Source organism: Triticum urartu, chromosome 6A (genome assembly GCF_056163025.1).
Source record: "Triticum urartu cultivar PI428250 chromosome 6A, HENAU_Tu73, whole genome shotgun sequence".
NCBI lineage: Eukaryota > Viridiplantae > Streptophyta > Magnoliopsida > Poales > Poaceae > Triticum > Triticum urartu.
This window is the reverse complement of record NC_141878.1, coordinates 215,531,839-215,554,188: the sequence shown is the minus strand read 5'-3', so window position 1 is coordinate 215,554,188 and position 22,350 is coordinate 215,531,839. Positions and strand designations below refer to the sequence as shown.

At 46.8% G+C, this 22,350-nt stretch overlaps 1 protein-coding gene across 1 annotated transcript; it reads right to left on the bottom strand.

The window, feature by feature from the left end:
• Nucleotides 1–459: 459 nt before the first annotated feature.
• Nucleotides 460–3,171, bottom strand: LOC147964811 (protein FAR1-RELATED SEQUENCE 5-like). The gene is made up of 5 exons (XM_087530168.1): nt 2,918–3,171; nt 2,431–2,813; nt 1,429–1,883; nt 1,026–1,302; nt 460–911 (listed from the first exon to the last, which is right to left on the bottom strand). The coding sequence occupies exons 1-5, from the start codon at nt 3,169–3,171 to the stop codon at nt 460–462; spliced, it is 1,821 nt and encodes a 606-aa protein (XP_087386294.1).
• Nucleotides 3,172–22,350: the final 19,179 nt, after the last annotated feature.

The following is a 22,350-nucleotide window of genomic DNA, read 5'->3' as shown; positions in this document are numbered from 1 at the left end:
CGTCTTCCTCTTCATCTTCCACCACTTTCTTGTTGTTGGCTCTAGGTCTTGCTTTCTGTTTCTTCTCTGGCATTTTGCTTGTCTTTTCAGCATCTGCACGCTTCGGGCATGTTCTTGCATTATGTGGTTCATACTCCTTGCATATGCTACAAAGTCTGCTGCTTGCTTTCTTTGGGTGTGGTCCCTTCTTTTGTTCCATAACTTTGGGCTGCTGTTTTTGAGATTTGGTTTGCTTGATCTCCTCAGCATTGTTTCTTTCTAATAGTGTTGGACAGGTCAGCTTGTTGTGTCCCGCAACCTGGTTGCACACACTGCATTTCCTGTGTCCAAGTGGCACTCCGTTCTCATCGTGCACGACGACTCTTCCTGCAGGTGGTGCCTTCATTTGAGCTCCCTTGTCACTTTTCTTTGCTGCAGTAATTTTCTTACTACCCTTTGTTTCAGAATACAACGGCAATTTCATCGTCTCTTGCTATCGCTGCTCCATTGATTGGCCATCACCTGCTTGCATTGGTTGGCTTTAGCGGCGGCGTTGAGCATTTCAGCTGCATAATAATGAAGGTCATCTTCAATTTCAGCGTCCTCTTCAGCCATCCTTTCGTCAGCATCCGCTTGATTTGCTGAATGTATTGCATCAAGCTCTTCCACAAGCCTCTTGAGAACATAGTAGGCTCTGTCATATTGCTGGCCACATCTCATCGCTTTCTTGTTAACCATCAAATTCAGCTGCAGCAAGATGTCTTGCTTTGATAGCCTTGAGCTGCCATCCGATGGGGTTGTGTTGTAGTCCCTTGTATCAAAGGTTGGTTGTGATCTTGCAGTCTTTGTGTACCGTTTGAGGATATACTTCTTTGGAAATTTGTCAGGCTTGATGTAGTCGAGTATGTTCATGATGTGAAGGCAGAACAGGCCTGCATTTTTGTGATGAATGCAGAATACATAGTTTGTGAGCCAGCAATGAGTTTCATAAATTTTGATATGATACTACTAGTCTAGCTATTTAATGATCTTGTTTTTTCGCTCACCTGTGTGTGTCCAGAGCTTGCATTCACACTCGTATATTTCCTTCTCTGGGTCAGCTACAACCTGGAATTCATGCTTTGACCAGGAAAATCTTTCTTCATCATCATGGCCAGGCTTGTTGTGGTAGTACACAAGGTACTTAGTGGGCTCTGCTGTACGCTTTGCGCGAAATAGCATGGCCTTTCTCATCCTATTCCTCATCTCAGTGTACACGGCTCTCATGTACTTGATAGACATGTCTTCCTCGTAGCTGTAAGTTGTTTTTGTCACAGGATTGGTCTGCACATGTCAAAAAGTGAGATATTAGTCGAAGCAGAGTCATGGGTTTCATTTTTTTAAATTCAAAGTGCACATGTTGAAGGTAAAACAGAACATGATGGGGGTGTTTTGTACTTGTCATCATACCATGCTGGTCATTGTTTGCTCGTTCTCCTTCTGCATCCAAGTTTGTATGCAAGCATTGACCCGCCTAGCAAACTTGTGTAGGTTCCGGGTCCCCTTGACAAACCCTTTCTTTAGCACGTGGTTCATGCTCTCGCTTCGTTGTGTGGAAGTCATTCTAGCACAGAAAATGTTCTTGTAATATGCTGAAATCCACATCTTCCTATCACTCCAGAGCTGCATCATCATCTGGTTGTTCTCCAGGTTGTAGTTGTGCACGAGTTTAGCCCAGGCATCTTCAAACTCCGTTGGCATCATCGGCCAGTTTAATATAGCTGTGAACTCCTCTTTGAATGTTTTGTACTTTTTGTACAGCAACGCGAGGTATTCCTTGTACTTCTTCATGATGTGCCAACGACATAGCTTGTGGAAGGTGTTTGGAAATGATTGTGGTATATCTTTCGCCATCGGGCATTGGTCTGCATGAATTAAAAAAAATGAAACTTGATTCTTTTTTTGTACTGATGGTGAACTTATGTTGTACAAGTACTTAAACTACACATGTTGGCAGTATGGTATCTAAGAATGTAACATGTATTTTTTCTTTACAGCAGCGTTGCTGAACTTCTTTGGTATCAGTGCTTGAACTTCACAGTTAGTAGTAGGACAAACTAGTAGTGTCGTAATCAAAATTTTTCTTAAAGCATTGTTGTTGAACTTTTGTGGTGGCACTGCTTGAACTTCACGTAAATAACTATATTTTTCTGAACATGCTACATATATTTATCTTATAGATTTGTCCTTGAACTTCTACGATTCATGTATTTGAACTTCACATTCATAACTAATTTTTTTCTAGACATGTGACAGATAATTTTGCTTTCTTGTACTGCTAGTTGGACTTCTGTGCTTACAGTGGTTGAACTGCATTCTTTACATTATTTTCAGACAAAACCAATGTACCCAACCAACACAGACCCATAGACTGAAAAGATGATGAAACTTGAGGAGTTTTTTTGAACTCACCTGTTAGAATGCAAGTTGGGTGCTTGTTGTTCATGCACCGTAGAAATGTATCGAACAGCCACTTGAATGACTTTGCATCTTCGTCTCTTATCAGGGCAACAGCAAATATCGTTGATTGCAAGTGATGGTTTGTTCCAACAAACACTCCCAGGGGCATATGAAATCTGTTGGTCTTGTAAGTCGTGTCGAATTTTACGCAATCGCCGAAGTCTTGATAGGCTCCTCGGCAGCTTGCATTGGACCAGAAAATGTTTTTAATTGACTTGTCCTTGTCCACTTGGATGTCATAGAAAAACTCATCATTTATTGCCTTCATGTCTTTGAAGAATGAAACAAGTTTCAATGCATCATCCAAATCATCTTTCCTTGCATTCATGGCTTTCCTACAAATCACATGCAAACATGCATTTGTTTATTTTTTGCTAGCAAAGGGTTGTGAGCTAGGATGCTATTTTACATTGCAGTATGTGGGTGTTTGAATACTTACTGGTTTAGCAGGTCTCGTCCGGTCATGCTTAGGAAGTAGCTTCCATCTTCATTTTCAGATAGCATGGACATGATTGTTGTGTGCTTGACATCATGGTACTGCAGGAGCTTTACGTACTCCAAAATAGTGGGGTCATAATTCTTGTGTGAGTGCAAAAATACCAGCATGTCATCATTTTGCATGAGCTCGTGATTATGATTGTACTCAATGTCCACTGCCATGCATGTGCCATCCTCCTGCACCTTCACCCTCATTCTTGCATTGCAGCCCGTCCTCTGCGATGTTTTGTTTCGCTTCCTGTTGGCCTCTGAAACAGAAGATGTGTGTATCCCTTGGAAGGCGCAAACAATATACTTGCGATTATCATTTCCACCCGTCTTCCTGATTCCAAAACCAGCGTGTCTGGCGTATCTGTTATAAAATTCCCTTGCTTTCTCTACATCTTTGAATCGCATCTTTAGTCTTGGTATTAGATAATCCGGTAGATCTGGCGTCTGCAGAAAAAGAAAAAAATAATCCAAACAACACCTTAAAATGCAGTTTATGAACTTGTTATCCTGGAGGGAGCAGAAAATGTGCAGATAATACAAGATGCGTATATAAATATTTTTTGTTTCACTTACGTGCGTGTATGATCGCAACTCCGCCGGTGTCGGCTGCTGTCCCTCTGGGATGGGGCATGGCGGAGTAATCATAGCAGGATGCAGCAGTGGATCACGAGGAGGAAGGAGGGCTGAAGATGGCCTCTCTCTTGTTTGCGTCCTTTTTGCTTGAGGTGGTTGTGGAGGTATTGCGATCCTGGTCTTGGTTTGCTCTTTTGTTTTGTGAAGCAATCCATCTACCTTATGCCCCGTAGAATTCTGACCTGTAGCAGCAGCAGCAGGATCAAACGGTGGTAGTGTGCAGATCACTCTCCTCCGTGTGTGTGTGTTGCTGTTGGATTTGTCCTGGGATCCGGTTTAGTTGCTTCGCTTTGGCATTAATGAGGCACACTAGGATAACCTCCAGAGTTACACGCAGGACTTGAGCTAACCCCCTCCTCCATCGGCGTGCTTGGGAGTCTGCTGGTGGATACAAAGAATCCGCGGGGGATTTCCGGCGTCACCGAATCAGGTGGAGGCGCAAACCTATGCGGATAGGGCTGTGACCCAGCATCTTGGAAGTATCCGTGTGTTTCGGGTGTCATCCATTTTTGGTCTGGAGCAGGTTGGTAATGCTGTTGGTGCGTTTGTGGTGTGACCCATTGAGGGGGTGGTGCAACGCGTACAGGCTTTGGATTGTGTACTTGCTGCTGGGAACTTCTAAGCTTCTTCATGCGTCTCTCGTCTTGCTGACATAAAAGAAAAAAATGTCTATTAGCACACAAGTTATATCTACATATACCTTTGTAACTGAACTTAGAATTATTCACAGCCTGAACTTCTCATATAAAAGTGGTGAGAGCCATCACACTATGCACTGAGCTGAGCATCTGCCAATGCCTTTGTACCTGAACTGAGCACCCTTCACAGAATGAACTTCACATCATGCTTTTTAATTCTATATGTACCTGAACTGAGCACTCTCCACAACCTGAACTTCTTGTTTTGCAAAGGTGAAATACTATCTACAGTTAAAAAACATGAACCTTCATAAGTTTTTGAATGGTTGGACTACTAGTGCATACCAACCTGACCTTCATGTCATATCACATGCATGTTCTATTTTCCTTTTATTTTTTTTGCACAGAACCAGACACATACCAACCTGAACTCTAGCACACTTACTAGTTGATCTTCACATGGCTTTTGCACATGTGAATGTGAATGCAGGCAGATTTTATAGTGTTTGTAGCCTGGACTAAGGCTCACATACTGCCTGAACTTCACATGCCTGTAAGTAGGCAGGCAGATTTTACAATGCTATTTTGTAGCCTGGACTGAGGCTCATACACTACCAGAACTTCACATGGTTGTAAGCAGGCAGGAAGATTTTAAAAAAGCTTTTGTAGCCTGGACTGATGCTCACACACCACCTGAACTTCACATAGCTGAAAGCAAATAACAAACCGAAGGAAGGAAGAAGTTCAACCATACCCTGGCTAGAAGGTCGGCCAACCTTTTTCCAGCAGCTGATAGGCCACCTTGAGAACAATTCGTCGTGGAGGTATGAGAGGAATTCCATGGCAATCCATGTCTTGCAGAGGGCACGAAGTTCATCTGCACGAAGCAAGAAGGTCAGAGAAAGCAAGATTGAAGAAGAAGGCAAAATTGGGAGGAAGTTCATGTACTGTTGCCGCTGAATTTGAGGTCGCAGCAGATGCCGCCTTTGCGGACGAGTTGCTCCCTTGGTCGCGCCGCTCGCCGTAGCTTGCGTCCGGCCGGTCATCTGGTGTAGGATCTAGAAGTAGATGTGTCTAGAGGGGGGGTGATTAGACACTTAGTGCTAAAGTTGCAATTTTTAAGCTTTGCGGTTTAAGTGGAGTTTAGGCACAATTTCAACACACACAATACATATCAAGCAAGCATGCAAAGAGTATATGAGCAGCGGAATGTAAAGCATGCAACTTGCAAGAATGTAAAGGGAAGGGTTTGAAGAGATCAAACGCAATTGGAGACACGGATGTTTTTCCCGTGGTTCGGATAGGTGGTGCTATCCTACATCCACGTTGATGGAGACTTCAACCCACGAAGGGTAACGGTTGCGCGAGTCCACACAGGGCTCCACCCAAGGGCAACGGTTGCGCGAGTCCACACAGGGCTCCACCCACGAAGGGTCCACGAAGAAGCAACCACCCACAAAGGGTCCACGAAGAAGCAACCTTGTCTATCCCACCATGGCCATCGCCCACACAGGACTTGCCTCACTAGCGGTAGATCTTCACGAAGTAGGCGATCTCCCTGCCCTTACAAACTCATTGGTTCAACTCCACAATCTTGTCGGAGGCTCCCAAGTGACACCTAGCCAATCTAGGAGACACCACTCTCCAAGAAGTAACAAATGGTGTGTAGGTAATGAACTCCTTGCTCTTGTGCTTCAAATGATAGTCTCCCCAACACTCAACTCTCTCTCATAGGATTTGGATTTGGTGGAAAGAAGATTTGAGTGGAAAGCAACTTGGGAAGGCTAGAGATCAAGATTCATATGGTAGGAATGGAATGTCTTGGTCTCAACACATGAGTAGGTGGTTCTTTCTCAGAACATATGAGTTGGAATGGTGGGTGTGTTCTGATGGCTCTCACTCTTAATGAGAAGAAGGTGGAGGGGTATATATAGCCTCCACACAAAATCCAACCGTTACACAGTTTTCCAATCTCGGTGGGACCGAATCAATAAACTCGGTCGGACCGAAAATGTAAACCTAGTGACCGTTAGAGATTTCGGTGGGACCGACTGGATCAACTCGGTGGGACCGATGTGCTAGGGTTAGGGTAAATCCAAAACTCGGTTTGACCGATTACTCAAACTCGGTGGGACCGATTTGGGTAATAAGTGAAACTGAGATTTGGCCAAGCAAACTCGGTGGAACCGATTGCATATCTCGGTGGGACCGAGAATATTGCAATGGGTAACAGAGAGTTTGCAAGCCCATGTCGGTGAGACCGAGATCCCATCAGTGAGACCGAACTGATTAGGGTTTGGCAGTGGCTTATGACAAGTGAAACTCGGTGGCGCCGGATAGGAAGAATCGGTAGGACCGAGTTTGGCTTAGGGTTTAGGTCATATGTGGATATGGGAAAGTAGTTGAGGATTTTGGAGCATATCATTAAGCACATGAAGCAAGAGGCTCATTAAGAAACACCTCATCCCTCCTTGATAGTATTGGCTTTTCCTATGGACTCAATGTGATCTTGGATCACTAAAATGTAAAAGTGAAGAGTCTTGAGCTTGAAGCTTTAGCCAATCCCTTGTGCTTAGCATCTTGAAGCAGTTCCCACAACCTTTAGTCCATGCCACTCCATTGTTGAACTTATCTGAAACATGCTAGATAGAAGTGTTAGTCCAACAAGAGATATGTTGTCATCAATTATCAAAACCACCTAGGGAGCACTTGTGCTTTCATCTGGTCTGCCAAGGCTTCGGGCGATGGTGATGGGACGAGGATGCGGCTTCCTGATGTCCATGGCGGCTTCGCCGCGTCCAGGCGACGCGGGCTTCCTCGCACCGGCGTCCGCCGTCGCTCGCTCAACCGCGTCGATGGTCGGCCAGGAGCTGGACACGGAGGGTAGGTGGCAGACCCGATCGGCCAGGAGCTGGGGAAGGAGGGGAGGCGGCGGATCCGGCCGGCCAGGAGCTGGGGAAGGAGGGGAGGCGGCGGATCCGGCCGGCCAGGATCTGGGGAAGGAGGGGAGGCGGCGGATCCGGCCGGCCAGGAGCTGGGGAAGGAGGGGAGGCGGCGGATCCAGCCGGCCAGGAGCTGGGGAAGGAGGGGAGGCGGCTGATCCGGCGAAGATCGGTAGCCAGGAGGGGAGGAGCGACGAGGAGGGGGGCTGAGGTGGCTCGGGATCGAGGGGATCAAGTGGATCCTGTCGACGCGTCTCGGATCGAGTGGGATCCTGTCGGGGCGACTCGGTTCGGGCCGGGCAGTTCAGGGAAGTTCGGGATGGCCCTGTCGGGCCCTATATAGGGGCTGCTGTGATCCAAATAACTATTCTAATCCTGGGATTAGAATAGTGCTGTCCTATATATATATAAGAAGAATAGAGAATGCGGTAATAGTCTAGTGCTATGCATTGTTTATTCAAAAAAGGTGCGTCGAAGCAAAATGATACAAGTAGTGCGGTAAGTAAAAAGTAGGACTATTTGACATGTCCCCTCCAAGGGCAAGCTGAGGAATGGTGTTTAAAGCAAGTATTTCACTCGTTATCAGAGACCACCTGGGAGTTCCATGGTGCGACGTAGCTTTCTGCCTCCTTGGTTATTGTATCGTGTGTCCGGCAATCGTACTGCCGTACGGGGTTTCCAGAGAGTAAATTCCTGAATTAGAGGAAAAAATAATAAGGCGGGAAGCCCCTAGTGCGGTTGAGCCGCGTTTTGGGGCGTGTCGTAGTCGTGCCCCCACATCTATGCCCATGGTATTTTCAATGCGTAATTATGTACGCGTGGCACGGATTTTGCCGTTTGGCGGGGACTGGGGTGGGGTCCGCATTGCTATGCAAGCTCGGAGCGTGCCAGTCGGTCTTGTTGCAGATTACTCCGGGCGCGCTTGACGGTGTCTGGGCGTTTAATCACCGAACTGGTGGATTGCCTGAAGAGGCTGCTTTGTGCTTCTGCTGCGAGGGCCGCAGTGTGCTCCTCCGTGCGGAGAGAGCGCTCTGTGTTTCCATTGACTGTGATGACCCCCCGAGGTCCTAGCATCTTGAGCTTGAGGTATGCATAATGCGGTACCGCAATGAATCTCACAAATGCGGTTCGCCCGAGCAGTGCATGATAGCCACTGCGGAACGGGACTATATCGAAGATTAACTCCTCGCTTCGGAAGTTATCCGGGGATCCAAAGACCACTTCCAGTGTGACTAAGCCTGTGCAATGGGCCTCTACACCTGGTATGACGCCTTTGAAGGTCGTTTTTGTGGGTTTGATCCTGAGGGGTCTATACGCATTTTGCGCACTATGTCCTGATAAAGCAGGTTCAGGCTGCTGCCGCCGTCCACAAGGACTCGAGTGAGGTGAAATCCGTCGATGATTGGGTCTAGGACCTGTGCGGCGAATCCGCCATGACGGATACTAGTGGGATGGTCCCTGCGATCGAAGGTGATCGGACAGGAGGACCATGGGTTGAACTTTGGGGCGACTGGCACCAACGCATATACATCCCTTAACACACGCTTCCGCTCCCTCTTGGGGATGTGGGTTGCGTATATCATGTTCACCGTCCGCACTTGTGGGGGGAACCTCTTCTGTCCTCCGGTGTTCGGCTGCCGGGGCTCTTCCTCGTCATCGCTATGTAGCCCCTTAACTTTGTTTTTGGCATTTAACTTGCCGGCCTGCTTGAACACCCAACATTCCCTGTTGGTGTGGTTGGCTGGCTTGTTGAGGGTGCCATGTATTTGGCACGAAAGATCGAGTATACGGTCCAAACTGGACGGGCCCATGCTTCTTTTGAATGGCTTTTTTCGCTGACCGGGTTTAGAGCCTTTGAATCCGGCATTGACTGCCGTATCTTTGGTATTGTCGCTGTTGATGCGGCGCTTATGTTTGTTGTGACGTGACCTGCCATTGCTATCCTTGGTATCTGAGGTACCGTGGTTCTTTGATATGTTATTGCTGCGAGCCAGCCAGCTATCTTCTCCCGCGCAAAAGCGGGTCATGAGTGTCGTGAGGGCTGCCATAGATTTCGACTTTTCCTGGCCAAGGTGTCGGGCGAGCCACTCGTCGCGGATGTTGTGCTTAAAAGCTGCTAGGGCCTCTGCATCCGGACAGTCGATGATTTGATTTTTCTTTGTCAGGAACCGTGTCCAGAATTGCCTGGCCGATTCCTCTGGCTGCTGAATTATGTGGCTCAAGTCATCGACATCTGGTGGTCGCACATAAGTGCTCTGGAAGTTGTCGAGGAATGCGGCTTCCAGATGTTCCCAACAGCCGATGGATTCTGCTGGCAGGCTGTTGAGCCAATGCCGAGCTGGTCCTTTGAGCTTGAGTCGGAGGTATTCGATGGCGTGTAGATCGTCACCGCGGGCCATGTGGATGTGCAGGAGGAAGTCCTCGATCCATATCGCAGGATCTGTTGTGCCGTCGTATGATTCGATATTTACGTGTTAAAAACCCTGTGGGATTTGGTGATCCATTACTTCGTCTCTGAAGCATATGGGGTGTGCGGCGCCTCTGTAGTGGGCTATGTCACGACGCAGCTCGAATGAGTCTTGTCCGCTGTGTTCGACCCGGCCGGATTTACTTTTACTGTATCCGACATGACGGTTATCGTCTCGCGTAGTGGCGCGCCCTCGTGATCCGTAGATAGATCTTGCATGTTTTGCTTTGTCCTCCAATACGTCTCACAGGTCTAGCGTGTTTCCCCGTGCCTTGTCATTTTTATTTGAGTGGCGTCGGGGTGCGGGCTGATTTTTTGGCTGAAATGCCTCTCTGTCGCGGCCACGAGGTGGCTGATTAGCCGTGTCATATGCTGGAGATGTAGGTTTTAATGCTTCCTCCTCGAGTCGGGGTAGCAACCTGCTCTTTGGGTAACTCTTGGAGGGGCGTTCGAGTTCATATTCCTCGGCCGCAAGGACTTCAGTCCATCTGTCAGCTAGCAAATCTTGATCAGCTTGAAGCCACTGCTGCCTTTTCTTAAGGCTATTTGTCGTGGCTATAAGCCGGCGCTTGAAGCGCTCTTGCTCGACGGGATCCTCCGGCATGACAAATTCGTCATCATCGAGGCTTGCCTCGTCTTCGAAGGGAGGCATGTAATTATCATCCTCCGCCTCTCCATCTGCCGCTCTCTCGGGAGGGCTGGCTTCTCCATCCTCCTGCTCTAAATTTTGCTGGAGGGGATTGTTGTCATCTTCGGCATTGTCCGGAGTGCTATTATCTCCTGTTCCGGTATCACCGCTTTTGCCTTGGCGAGACTTAGGATGGCGCCGCTGACGTCGGCGCTTGGGTTGCTTCTTGGAGGGGTCATCCTTCGCTGTCCCGTCGCCATTGCCTTCTTTGAGTGTGTCCACTATGTATATATATATCATATGATGAGGTGGCTGTCCAGTGCCCTGTGGGCAGTGGTTCTTGTTCGCCTCCTGCATCGTCATCCGTACCGTCGATGTCTTCGGAGTCGAAGTCGAGCATGTCGGTCAAATCGTTGACAGTGGCTACTAAGTGGGTGGTGGGTGGGCGTCGAATTTCTTCATCATCCGTATCCCAATCCTGCCGGACATAGTTCGGCCAGGACTCTCCTCACAAGGAGAGAGACCTTAATGAGTTTAGTATGTCGCCGAAGGGCGAGTGCTGAAAGATATCCGCGAAGATAAACTCCATGATCGGCGCCCAGTCGGATTCGATAGGCACGGGCGCAGGCGGCTCGGAGTCCGTGACTGGAGAAGAATCCGGCAGTTTGGCGTCACGGCTCTCGTGAAGGGTAAGGTCGATACTCGGCTCGATCACCGTTGAGGATACGACCTCCATGGCGGGGTCTATCCATCCGTCCATGGATAGCGCAATCGGCTCCGAATTGAGGGTCGGAGCGGTTGCCGATGCGATCTCCTGAACACTGTCCGATGGTAGAGCTAAATCATGCTCATCGTGACCGTGTGGCGCACTCGACAGGGGCTCGAATCTATCGAAGATCAATTCTCTGCGGATATCGGTCGTGTAGTTTAAGCTTCCAAACCTAATCTGGTGGCCAGGGGCATAACTCTCGATCTGCCCCAGATGGCCAAGCGAGTTGGCCCACAGTGCGAAGCCGCCGAATACAAAGATCTGTCCGGGGAGAAAAGTCTCACCCTAGACTGCATCGCTATCGATGATTGAAGGAGCCATCAAGCCTAATGATGATGACACAGAGGAATTCTCAATGAAAGCACCAATGTCGGTGTCAAAACCGGCGGATCTCGGGTAGGGGGTCCTGAACTATGTGTCTAAGGCGGATGGTAACAGGAGGGAGGGGACACGATGTTTTACCCAGGTTCGGGCCCTCTTGATGGAGGTAAAACCCTACGTCTTGCTTGACTATTCTTGATAATATGAGTAGTACAAGAGTTGATCTACCATGAGATCAGAGAGGCTAAACCCTAGAAGCTAGCCTATGGTATGATTGTATGTTGTCCTACGGACTAAAACCCTCCGGTTTATATAGACACTGGAGGGGGATAGGGTTACACAGAGTCGGTTACAAGGAAGGAGATCTACATATCCGTATTGCCAAGCTTGCCTTCCACGCCAAGGAGAGTCCCATCCGGACACGGGACGAAGTCTTGAATCTTGTATCTTCATAGTCCAACAGTCCGGCCAAAGGATATAATCCGGCTGTCCGGATACCCCCTAATCCAGGACTCCCTCAGTGGCTAACTTACGCAAATGAGAGCGAGAAGAGAAGCAAAGCACGTTCGAGAGGCTAAAATGATCAAGAAGTGATCCTGATACTACTTACGTTCAAGCATAACACAAGAGGCAGTTGATTCATTTTAATTAAGTTAAGTATCAAGTTTTCTACAACCAGATATTAACAAATTCCCATCTGCCCATAACCGCGGGCATGGCTTTCAAAAGTTCAAAAACCCTGCAGGGGTGTCCCAACTTAGCCCATCACAAGCTCTCACGGTCAATGAAGGATATTCCTTTTCCCAGGAAGACCCGATCAGACTCGGAATCCTGGTTACAAGACATTTCGACAATGGTAAAATAAGACCAGCAAGACCGCCCGATGCGCGAACATCCTGATAGGAGCTGCACATATCTCGATCTTAGGGCAACACCGGATGAACACTACGTACATCTAACACCGGCCCTCAAGTTTCCCCGAGGTGGCGCTGTAAGTTGCTCTGGTTCGGACCAACACTTAGACAAGCACTGGCCCGGGGGGGGGGGGGCTAAAATAAAGATGACCCTTGAGTCTGCAGAACCCAAGGGAAGGTGATAGGTTGTTAGGCAAATGTAAAACCAAGGTTGGGCCTTGCTAGAGGAGTTTTAGTCAAAGCAAACTGTCAAGGGGTTCCCATTATAACCCAACCGCGTAAGGAACGCAAAATCAAGGAACATAACATTGGTATGACGGAAACTAGGGCGGCAAGAGTGGAACAAAACACCAGGCATAAGGCCAAGCCTTCCACCCTTTACCAAGTATATAGATGCATTAAAGTAAATAAGAGATAATAATGATATACCCAAAAAAATCCATGTTCCAACATGGAACAAACTCCATCTTCACCTGCAACTAGCAACGCTATAAGAGGGGCTAAGCAAAGCGGTAACATAGCCAAACAACGGTTTGCTAGGAAAGGTGGGTTAGAGGCTGGACATGGCAACATGGGAGGCATGATATAGCAAGTGGTAGGTATCGCAGCCTAGCAAAAGAATGAGCAACTAGCAAGCAAAGATATAAGTGATTTCGAGGGTATGGTCATCTTGCCCGTGATCCCGCAAGGAAGAAGAACGAGTCCATGAAGAAGACAAACGGATGAAGTCGAACGAATCCTCACAACTCCGGAACGAAACCGAAGCTAACGAGAGAAGCAACCCAGAAAGAAGCAAGCAACAAAGTAAATAACCATCACATAAACATGGCATGATGCACAACCAAGTATGATGCATGTCCGGTTTAAATATGCATGTCAAAGTGCACAAGCAAAACTACAAGTTAAGTGGAGCTCAATATGCAACGAGTTGTATATTGAAGAAACGCCACATGACTTATTGAGTTAGATCTCGTTTATGTACCCAACAATATTAAATGTTGATTAACATGGAAAGAGGTGAATCATATGAAAACTACTGATAACCCACAAGTATAGGGGATCGCAACAGTTTTCGAGGGTAAAGTATTCAACCCAAATTTGTTGGTTCGACACAAGGGGAGCCAAAGAATATTCTCAAGTATTAGCAGCTGAGTTGTCAATTCAACCACACCTGGAAACTTAATATCTGCAGCAAAGTGTTTAGTAGCAAAGTAATGTGATAGTAGTGGTAACGGTAGCAAAAGGTAACAGTAGTAAAAGTAATGTTTTTGGTATTTTGTAGTGATGATAGCAATAGCAACAGAAAAGTAAATAAGCGAAGAACAATATATGGAAAGCTCATAGGCAATGGATCGATGATGGAGAATTATGCCGGATGCGGTTCATCATGTAACAGTCATAACCTAGGGTGACACAGAACTACCTCCAGTTCATCAATGTAATGTAGGCATGTATTCCGAATATAGTCATACGTGCTTATGGAAAAGAACTTGCATGACATTTTTTGTCCTACCCACCCGTTGTAGCGGGGTCCTTATGGAAACTAAGGGATATTAAGGCCTCCTTTTAATAGAGTACCGGAACAAAGCATTAACACATAGTGAATACATGAACTCCTCAAACTACGGTCATCATCGGTAAGTATCCCGATTATTGTCACTTCGGGGTTAACGGATCATAACACACAATAGGTGACTATAGACTTGCAAGATAGGATCTAGAACTCTCATATATTGATGAAAACATAAAAGGTTCAGATCTGAAATCATGGCACTCGGGCCCTAGTAACAAGCATTAAGCATAGCAAAGTCATAGCAACATCAATCTCAGAACATAGTGGATACTAAGGATCAAACCCTAACAAAACTAACTCGATTACATGATAAATCTCATCCAACCCATCACCGTCCAGCAATCCTACGATGGAATTACTCACGCATGGCGGTGAGCATCATGAAATTAGTGATGGAGGATGGTTTATGATGACAATGGCGATGGATTCCCCTCTCCAGAGCCCCGAACGGACTCCAGATCAGCCCTCCCGAGAGGTTTTAGGGCTTGGCGGCGGCTCCGTATCGTAAAACGCGATGAATTCTTCTCTCTGATTTTTTTCTCCCCGAGACACAATATATAGAGTTGGAGTTGGAGTCGGAGAGGCACCAGGGGGCCCACGAGGTAGGGGGGCACGCCCCCACCCTTATGGACAGGTGGTGGGCCCCCTGGCCTTCATCTTTTGTAGGTATTTTTTATATTTTCCAAAAAGTTGCTCCGTGAAGTTTCAGGTCATTCCGAGAACGTTTGTTTCTAAACATAAATAACACCATGGTAATTCTGCTGAAAACAGCGTCAGTCCGGGTTAGTTCCATTCAAATCATGCAAGTTAGAGTCCAAAACAAGGGCAAAAGTGTTTAGAAAAGTAGATACGACGGAGACGTATCAACTACCTATCTAGACAAGTTTAAATGAGGCCGGAACAACAAACAACAATTCCAGAAAATCCCCATGTGCATGTTATGAATTTGGTACTGTTCTGCCCTAAAACATATTTTAGAGTTGTTAAACATGCAAAGTGAAGCCACCATGTTAAATTAGGCATTTTTCTACCTCATTTACATATAAAGTTCATATAAAACCGAGCTATAGTTATTAAGTTATGAACTAAAGCATTTTAGCGTGGCAATAGGCAAATTTAAACAAACACCAATTTTACACATTTTAAACATGGATGAAAGTGGCATATTATGAAAGTACATGAAAAACTGAGCATCTTACATATATAGTTTATTTAATTCTGATGCATGGTTAGTGACTTATTGATGCATGAACATTAAGGTTTTTTTTGAAAAAACTGCAATCTCTGGATAATTAGCAAAATCGCAGAACAGGGAAAAAAACCCTATCGGGCCGAATCCAAAGCAAGCTGGGTCTACAGAAAAAAACAACGGCGGCTCCGCTGGGGCCTCACCATGGGCTTCGGCCCAGATCTGGAAAGTAGAGGCAGGCCAGTTGCTGCACTGCGTGCACGCGGGTGTGGTCGACCTGGTCAACGCGCTCGAGGCAGCGAGCGCTGCTCGACCTGAAGCAGGGGATGAAGGGGAAGCAGCGGCGCGGGACTGCGATGGCGCTGCGAGTGGGCGCAGCGGGCGGCTGGGCGTCGAGCCTCCTGGATCCACGCGACGAGGAGGAAGACGGGGCGCGAGCGAGCTTGTGCTCGAGTGCCTGAAGATGGCGCGACGGCGGAGCTTGCTACAGGGTCGGCCATGGTGATGAGCAGCAATGGGTTTCGCGCGGGGAGGGTCGAGGAGGAGGCCTCGGGCGCTCGCAGCTGGAGAAGCTCCTGCTCCTGTGGTCGCCGGCGAAGGCGTCTGCAAGGCCGAAGGACGACGGGGCGGCTCGGGACTCCGGTGGCCCGGGGATGCAGGGATGCTGGAGGACGACGGGGTCCTGGGTGCAGGATCCGTTGAGGTGGCTGGATCCGTACATGGAGGTCGTCGGGCTCTCATTCTCTGCCGGATCGAAGCGGAGGCAGGTCGGCGGACTTGGAGCTCCAGGCGGTGGCGACTTCCTTTGGTTCCCTTGTCGAAGGTGAGGGAGAGAGAGAGAGTTACGAGGAGAGGCGGGAGGCAACGAGAAGATACAGGAGCGAGGAGGAGAGATAGGAGGAGGGGCTCGCTGGTTGGGTTGGTGGTGAAAACGAGGAGATGGATTTGATTTGGTTCGAGCGATGGGGATCCCGAGGTGTGGACGAAGAGTGCAGCGGCGGCGGCAGGGACAACTTCCTAGAATCTAGGGTTGGACTAGTTTATATAGTGAGTGGGTTAGATTAGGGGCTATCTGTCCCTCCGATCAAAATCGGACGGTCAGGAAAAATAGGCTAGGGAGTCCAAATAAGAAAACGGTGATGTTTTGTAGATGTTTGGGGATGATCCGGACCCATTGGTGACTGAAAGTGCAACTATCCCTAGGTGGTTTTGGTAATTCATAACAACATATAGCTCATTGAGCTAATGTATTCCAAGATGATTATTTCAGGAAAGCTCAATGATTGGCATGGCATGGATGTGAAAGTGGAACCCTCAAAATGCGAAGGACAAAGGATTGGCTCAATCTCAAAAGCTCAAGACTCTTCATTTTATATTTTAGTGATCCAAGATCACATTGAGTCTTTAGGAAAAGCCAATACTATTAAGGAGGGATGAGGTGTTGCTTAATGAGCCTCTTGCTTCCTGTGCTTAGTGATATGCTCCAAAACCCTCAACTACTTTCCCATATCCACATATGACCTAAACCCTAAGCCAAACTCGGTCCTACCGATTCTTCCTATCCGGCGCCACCGAGTTTCATTTGTCATTAGCCACTGCCAAACCCTAGCAATTCGGTTCTACCGATAAGGATCTCGGTCTCGCCGAGATGGGGTTGCAAACTCTCTGTTTCCCTTTCGTAACTTTTCGGTCTTACCGAAAGAGCGAATCGGTCCCACCGAGATTGCAATGTAAACTCAGTGTTTCCCCTTTGTAACTTTTCGGTCTCACCGAGTTCCACTCGGTCTCACCGAAAGAGCAAATCGGTCCCACCGAGTTTGCCTGACCAACTCTCTGGTTAGCTAATTACCAAATTCGGTCTCACCGAGTTTGTGTAATCCGTCTCACCGAGATTACGTTATGCCCAAACCCTAACCATATCGGTCCTACCGAGTTGCATGTCAGTCCCACCGAAAATCACTAACGGTCACTAGGTTTACATTTTCGGTCCGACCGAGCTTATTGATTCGGTCCCACCGAGATTGGAAAACTGTGTAACGGTTGGATTTTGTGTGGAGGCTATATATATACCTCTCCATCTCCTCCTCATTCGATGAGAGAGCCATCAGAACACACACACCATTCCAACTCATATGTTCTGAGAGAGAACCACCTACTCATGTGTTGAGACCAAGACATTCCATTCCTACCATATGAATCTTGATCTCTAGCCTTCCCAAGTTGCTTTCCACTCAAACCTTCTTTCCACCAAATCCAAATCCTATGAGAGAGAGTTGAGTGTTGGGGAGACTATCATTTGAAGCACAAGAGCAAGGAGTTCATTACCTACACACCATTTGTTACTTCTTGGAGAGTGGTGTCTCCTAGATTGGCTAGGTGTCACTTGGGAGCCTCCGACAAGATTGTGGAGTTGAACCAAGGAGTTTGTAAGGGCAAGGAGATCGCCTACTTCGTGAAGATCTACCGCTAGTGAGGCAAGTCCTGTGTGGGCGATGGCCATGGTGGGATAGACAAGGTTGCTTCTTCGTGGACCCTTTGTGGGTGGTTGCTTCTTTGTGGACCCTTCGTGGGTGGAGCCCTGTGTGGACTCGCGCAACCGTTACCCTTGGGTGGAGCCCTGTGTGGACTCGCGCAACCGTTACCCTTCGTGGGTTGAAGTCTCCATCAACGTGGATGTAGGATAGCACCACCTATCCGAACCACGGGAAAAACATCCGTGTCTCCAATTGCGTTTGAATTCTCCAAATCCTTCCCTTTACATTCTTGCAAGTTGCATGCTTTACTTTCCGCTGCCTATATACTCTTTGCATGCTTGCTTAAATTATGTGATGATTGCTTGAATTGTCCTAAAATAGCTAAAATCTGCCAAGAACTAAAATTGGGAAAAGGTTAAGTTTTTATTTGGTCAAGTAGTCTAATCACCCCCCTCTAGACATACTTTCGATCCTACAAGTGGTATCAGAGCTTTGGTCTCCATTTGCTTGATCGCCATAGCTTTTGGTGGTCATAGCCTTGGTTTCACAACCTAGGAGAGTATGGCGTCTAGCGAGGGAAATTATCACCGTAGAGGTCCTTACTTTGATGGTACTAATTTTGCTAGTTGGAAGCATAAAATGAAAATGCACATTCTTGGATGTAACCCCGCCGTTTGGGCTATTGTGTGTGTTGGTTTGCAAGGTGACTTCTTTGATGGGAGAGAACCAAACCGTGAAGCTACCGCGGATGAGTTGAAGATGTTGCAATACAATGCTCAAGCTTGTGATATTCTCTTCAACGGATTGTGCCCCGAAGAATTCAACAAAATCAGCCGCCTTGAGAATGCAAAGGAAATTTGGGACACTTTGATTGATATGCACGAAGGTACCGACTCCGTCAAGGAATCCAAGTTGGATGTACTTCAAAGCCAACTTGACAAGTTCAAGATGAAGGATGGTGAAGGTGTCGCTGAGATGTACTCTAGGCTTGCTCTCATCACAAATGAGATTGCCGGCTTAGGAAGTGAAGAGATGACCGATAGATTCATCATCAAGAAGATTCTAAAAGCCTTGGATGGAAAATATGATACCGTGTGCACATTGATCCAAATGATCCCAAATTACAAAGATCTCAAGCCAACGGAGGTGATTGGAAGAATTGTTGCTCATGAGATTTCACTTAAGGATAAAGAGGAACTTCACAACAAATCAAGTGGTGCCTATAAAGCCTCATGTGAAGCCCCTACATCATCAAGTGAGAAACAAGACTTCAATGAAGAATTGAGCTTAATGGTGAAGAACTTCAACAAGTTCTACAAGAGTAGAAGCAAAGATAGAAGCTCCAAGTCAAGGTCCTACAATGACAAAAGATCTTCTAGTCGAGAGCGAAACTGTTACAATTGTGGAAGACCCGGACACTATTCCAATGAGTGTACGGCTCCCTACAAGAGAAGAGAAGATTCTCCAAAAAGAAGAAGCAAAGGATCACCACCAAGAGAGAAGGAGTAGAGATGATCGTTATGAACGAAGATACTCACGGAGAAGCAAGGACTCGGAAAGGAAGGAAAAATCATCAAGGAGCTACACAAGACGAAGACATCAAGCTCATGTTGGTGAATGGGTATCCGGCTCCGACTCCGACAGCCACTCCGAGAGAAGTTATCACTCCGACTCCGAAGATACTCAAGATGAAGGTGTTGCCGGTCTAGCACTTGTGTCAACCAACTCCTACGACATATTTGACTCACCAAATGAAGGAATTGGAAGATGCTTCATGGCCAAAGGTCCTAAGGTAACACACCCTGAGTATGTTGATTTCAATAGTGATGAAGATGACTTGTTAGGTGATGATTTGCTTGTTGACAACTCTAGTGATGAATACTATGATGAAATGTCAATTAAACATGCTAATCAAGATAAAACGAATGACAATGATAAGGAGAAAATTGAGGCCCTAACTAAAGAGCTAAATACTCTTAAGTTAGTTCATGAAACCATCTTCGAAGATCATCAAGAACTTTTAAGAGCTCATGAGAAATTACGCTTTGAAAAGCTCAATCTTGAGCAAGAGCATGAGTTCTTAAAAGCAATCAATGATGATCTCCGCAAGAAAAGTTCTTCTTACATTGCCAAGCGTTTGCTCTTATCCACTTACATGCCTCAAGTCAAGTCTAACAAGAAAGATTCTTCCTCTAGTAGTAACAATGATCATGCTAAATCAAATATTGTTACTTCTAGTAGCTCTCTTGATTCCACTAATGATTATCTTAGCCAAGTTACACTTGAGCAAGAAAATAGTTTATTGAAGGGAATTATAGAGAAAGGAGTGTACAAAAGCCTTGCCGGGAGTAAGCAATTTGAGGAAATTGTGCGCAAGCAAGGAATGCACCGGAAGAATCAAGGTGTTGGTTTTGAGCGAAAGTTCAATGCCAATGGAGTTGAGTGGGAAGAAGATCAATACCCCAAGACAAAGTTTGTCCCTCGACAAGAGAAGTATACTTCTTTCAAGGGGACACAAGCTCAAGATGATCTTCCACCACAAGACTACAAGCAAAAAGGCAAGGACAAGCTTCAAGAGGAAATTGATGCATTTGAAGAAGCTCCGAAGACCTTAGTCAAGTGGATTCCCAAGACTACTTCAAGCTCCACTTCATCAAGTACGACTACAACTCCAAGAATTCCCATCAAGATGATGTGGATCCAAAAGAAGAAGAACTAGAGAGTTCTTGAGGGTGACTCCGCCAACATACTTCACTCTTATCATTTTGGCAAGAACAAGTGCAATCAACTTCCACATCTTGCACTAGTTCAAGGAGTCACAAACCCTCTTGTTGGTAAGACAAGGGACAAGGTAACCTAAAAGTTTTCATGGACATCATCTTTTGTGTGCATCACTCTATGTCTATGGATATCATTGTTTGTTCCTTGTGGGACTAACCCATGTAGGCATTGAAAGTGCAATTCACTCAAATGGATAGCTCCAAGAGATCTACATCGAGCATCCACATCTTCAATATCTACATGAAGTCATCATCGACAAAACCCAAGGTTAGTTCATCCCTCTTAGGGGGGATATCACATCTAGGGGGAGCTTTACTCTAAGACTTGAGCTAAAGCAACTCTAAAGATGTGAACACAACAATGCTTTATGTAAAAGTGGTAACCCCACTTGAGCTTAAACGATGAGTATGACCTATGATCAAGTGATCTCACTTGACTCCTAAGTCAATATACTCATATATAGATGACCTAGTCATCGCAAATTGCTTGATAGATGCTAGAATTGGTTGTGCATGCCTTGTCACATATTTCATTTGCCATCTTATTGTGTGAGCATGCTGATTGCATATTTTACTCATTCGAGGACATCCACTTGTTGTTTTGATTGTTCGGCTTTATTTCTTTTTGCCAAGTGGATGGACAAGAATGCCTAAGAACCTCCTCTAGCTATCTATGCTTTTCTCGTCTCAAACTCTATTCATGCTGCATCACAAAATTTGATCAAGTCAGATTCGAACCACTCTGTGTGAGGAGCGCTCGGAGTCCCCAATTTGTCATAGACTTAAACTTCCAAAACCTCTTTATGATTCTCGGTCTGACCGATACTCCACTTTCGGTCCTACCGAGATCATTAAGTTGATCTAGGTTTTCGATCTCGGTGCAACCGATTTGAACCTTTTGGTCACACCGAGTTTCAGTAACTGCACGCAGTTATGAATCTCGGTGCCACCGAGTCGTTCCACTCGGTCACACCGATAGGGTCGGGCTATATATAGTCACGGGCAAAATTCTCCCGCGCGATAGCCTGCTCTGCCCTCGTGGTCTCCGGATCGTCTTCTCGCCGCCAGCCGCCTCCAGTCGCTGGTCTCCATCGCCGTCAATGGGAATTCTGCCCCGCCGTTGCCGCCGTAGCAAGTCCCCGCCGAACTAGGGTATGGACTTGATCTTTGTGCTATTCCTCAATCTGATTCCTAGCACATTGTGATCATATTGTTTCTAGCCACATTTGATAAACTTCTATCCTGTCAAAACGCCCGTAGATTAGGTTTGATTCGAAAATTCTAGGTTTAGGTTTCCGCCGAAACCATCTCGGACCCACCGAGTTGAAAAACTCGGTCCCACCAATTTGGCTTATGCCATTGCACAAGTGAGACTCGGTCTGACCGAGAATTACTTATCGGTGTGACCGATTTTGGAACTCTGTGAAACCGTAGCAGTCTCGGTGCCACCGAACTGTGACTCGGTCCTACCGAGTTCACTAGTTTAGGTTCCAAAACTGCTTCGGTATCACTGAGTTTGAAAATCGGTAGATCCGAGATGATTTCAGTAGGAAACTAAAACTAAGTTTTTGGATCATTCTTTTTGCAAAAATCTCTGCATTTTGTGATGCTCATCCTTTCTACCTCATCTATAATCTGTTCACAGGGTCAGCAGTCAGTTTGCAGCATGTCTGATCATAGTGATAGCCAGAATCTGTCAGAACAGCAAGTGGTGATGAGTGAGGGCACTAGTCCCTCCAGCTCTTCTGATGAAGGCAGCAGGAGCACTCCTAGCAACTTGCCAAAAGCTGCCACGAGACAGAGAAAGAAGAGGACTTCTGATTCCGAAGATGAAGACTATGTGGCAGAGGAAGAGGCCACTTCCAAGAGAGTTGAGCCAGCTCAAGGCACTAAGCCAGGCCTGAAAATCAAAAGGCCAGCAGGCAGGCAGCCCATGTCAAAAGCCAGAATGTCAACTGAGAAGCCCATAGAGCCAGTTGCAGCTGAGAGCAAGAAAATAAAGGAAAGGGTGAAGAAGACTGTGGCTAGAGTGCTTGGCAAAGCTTCCATCATGGA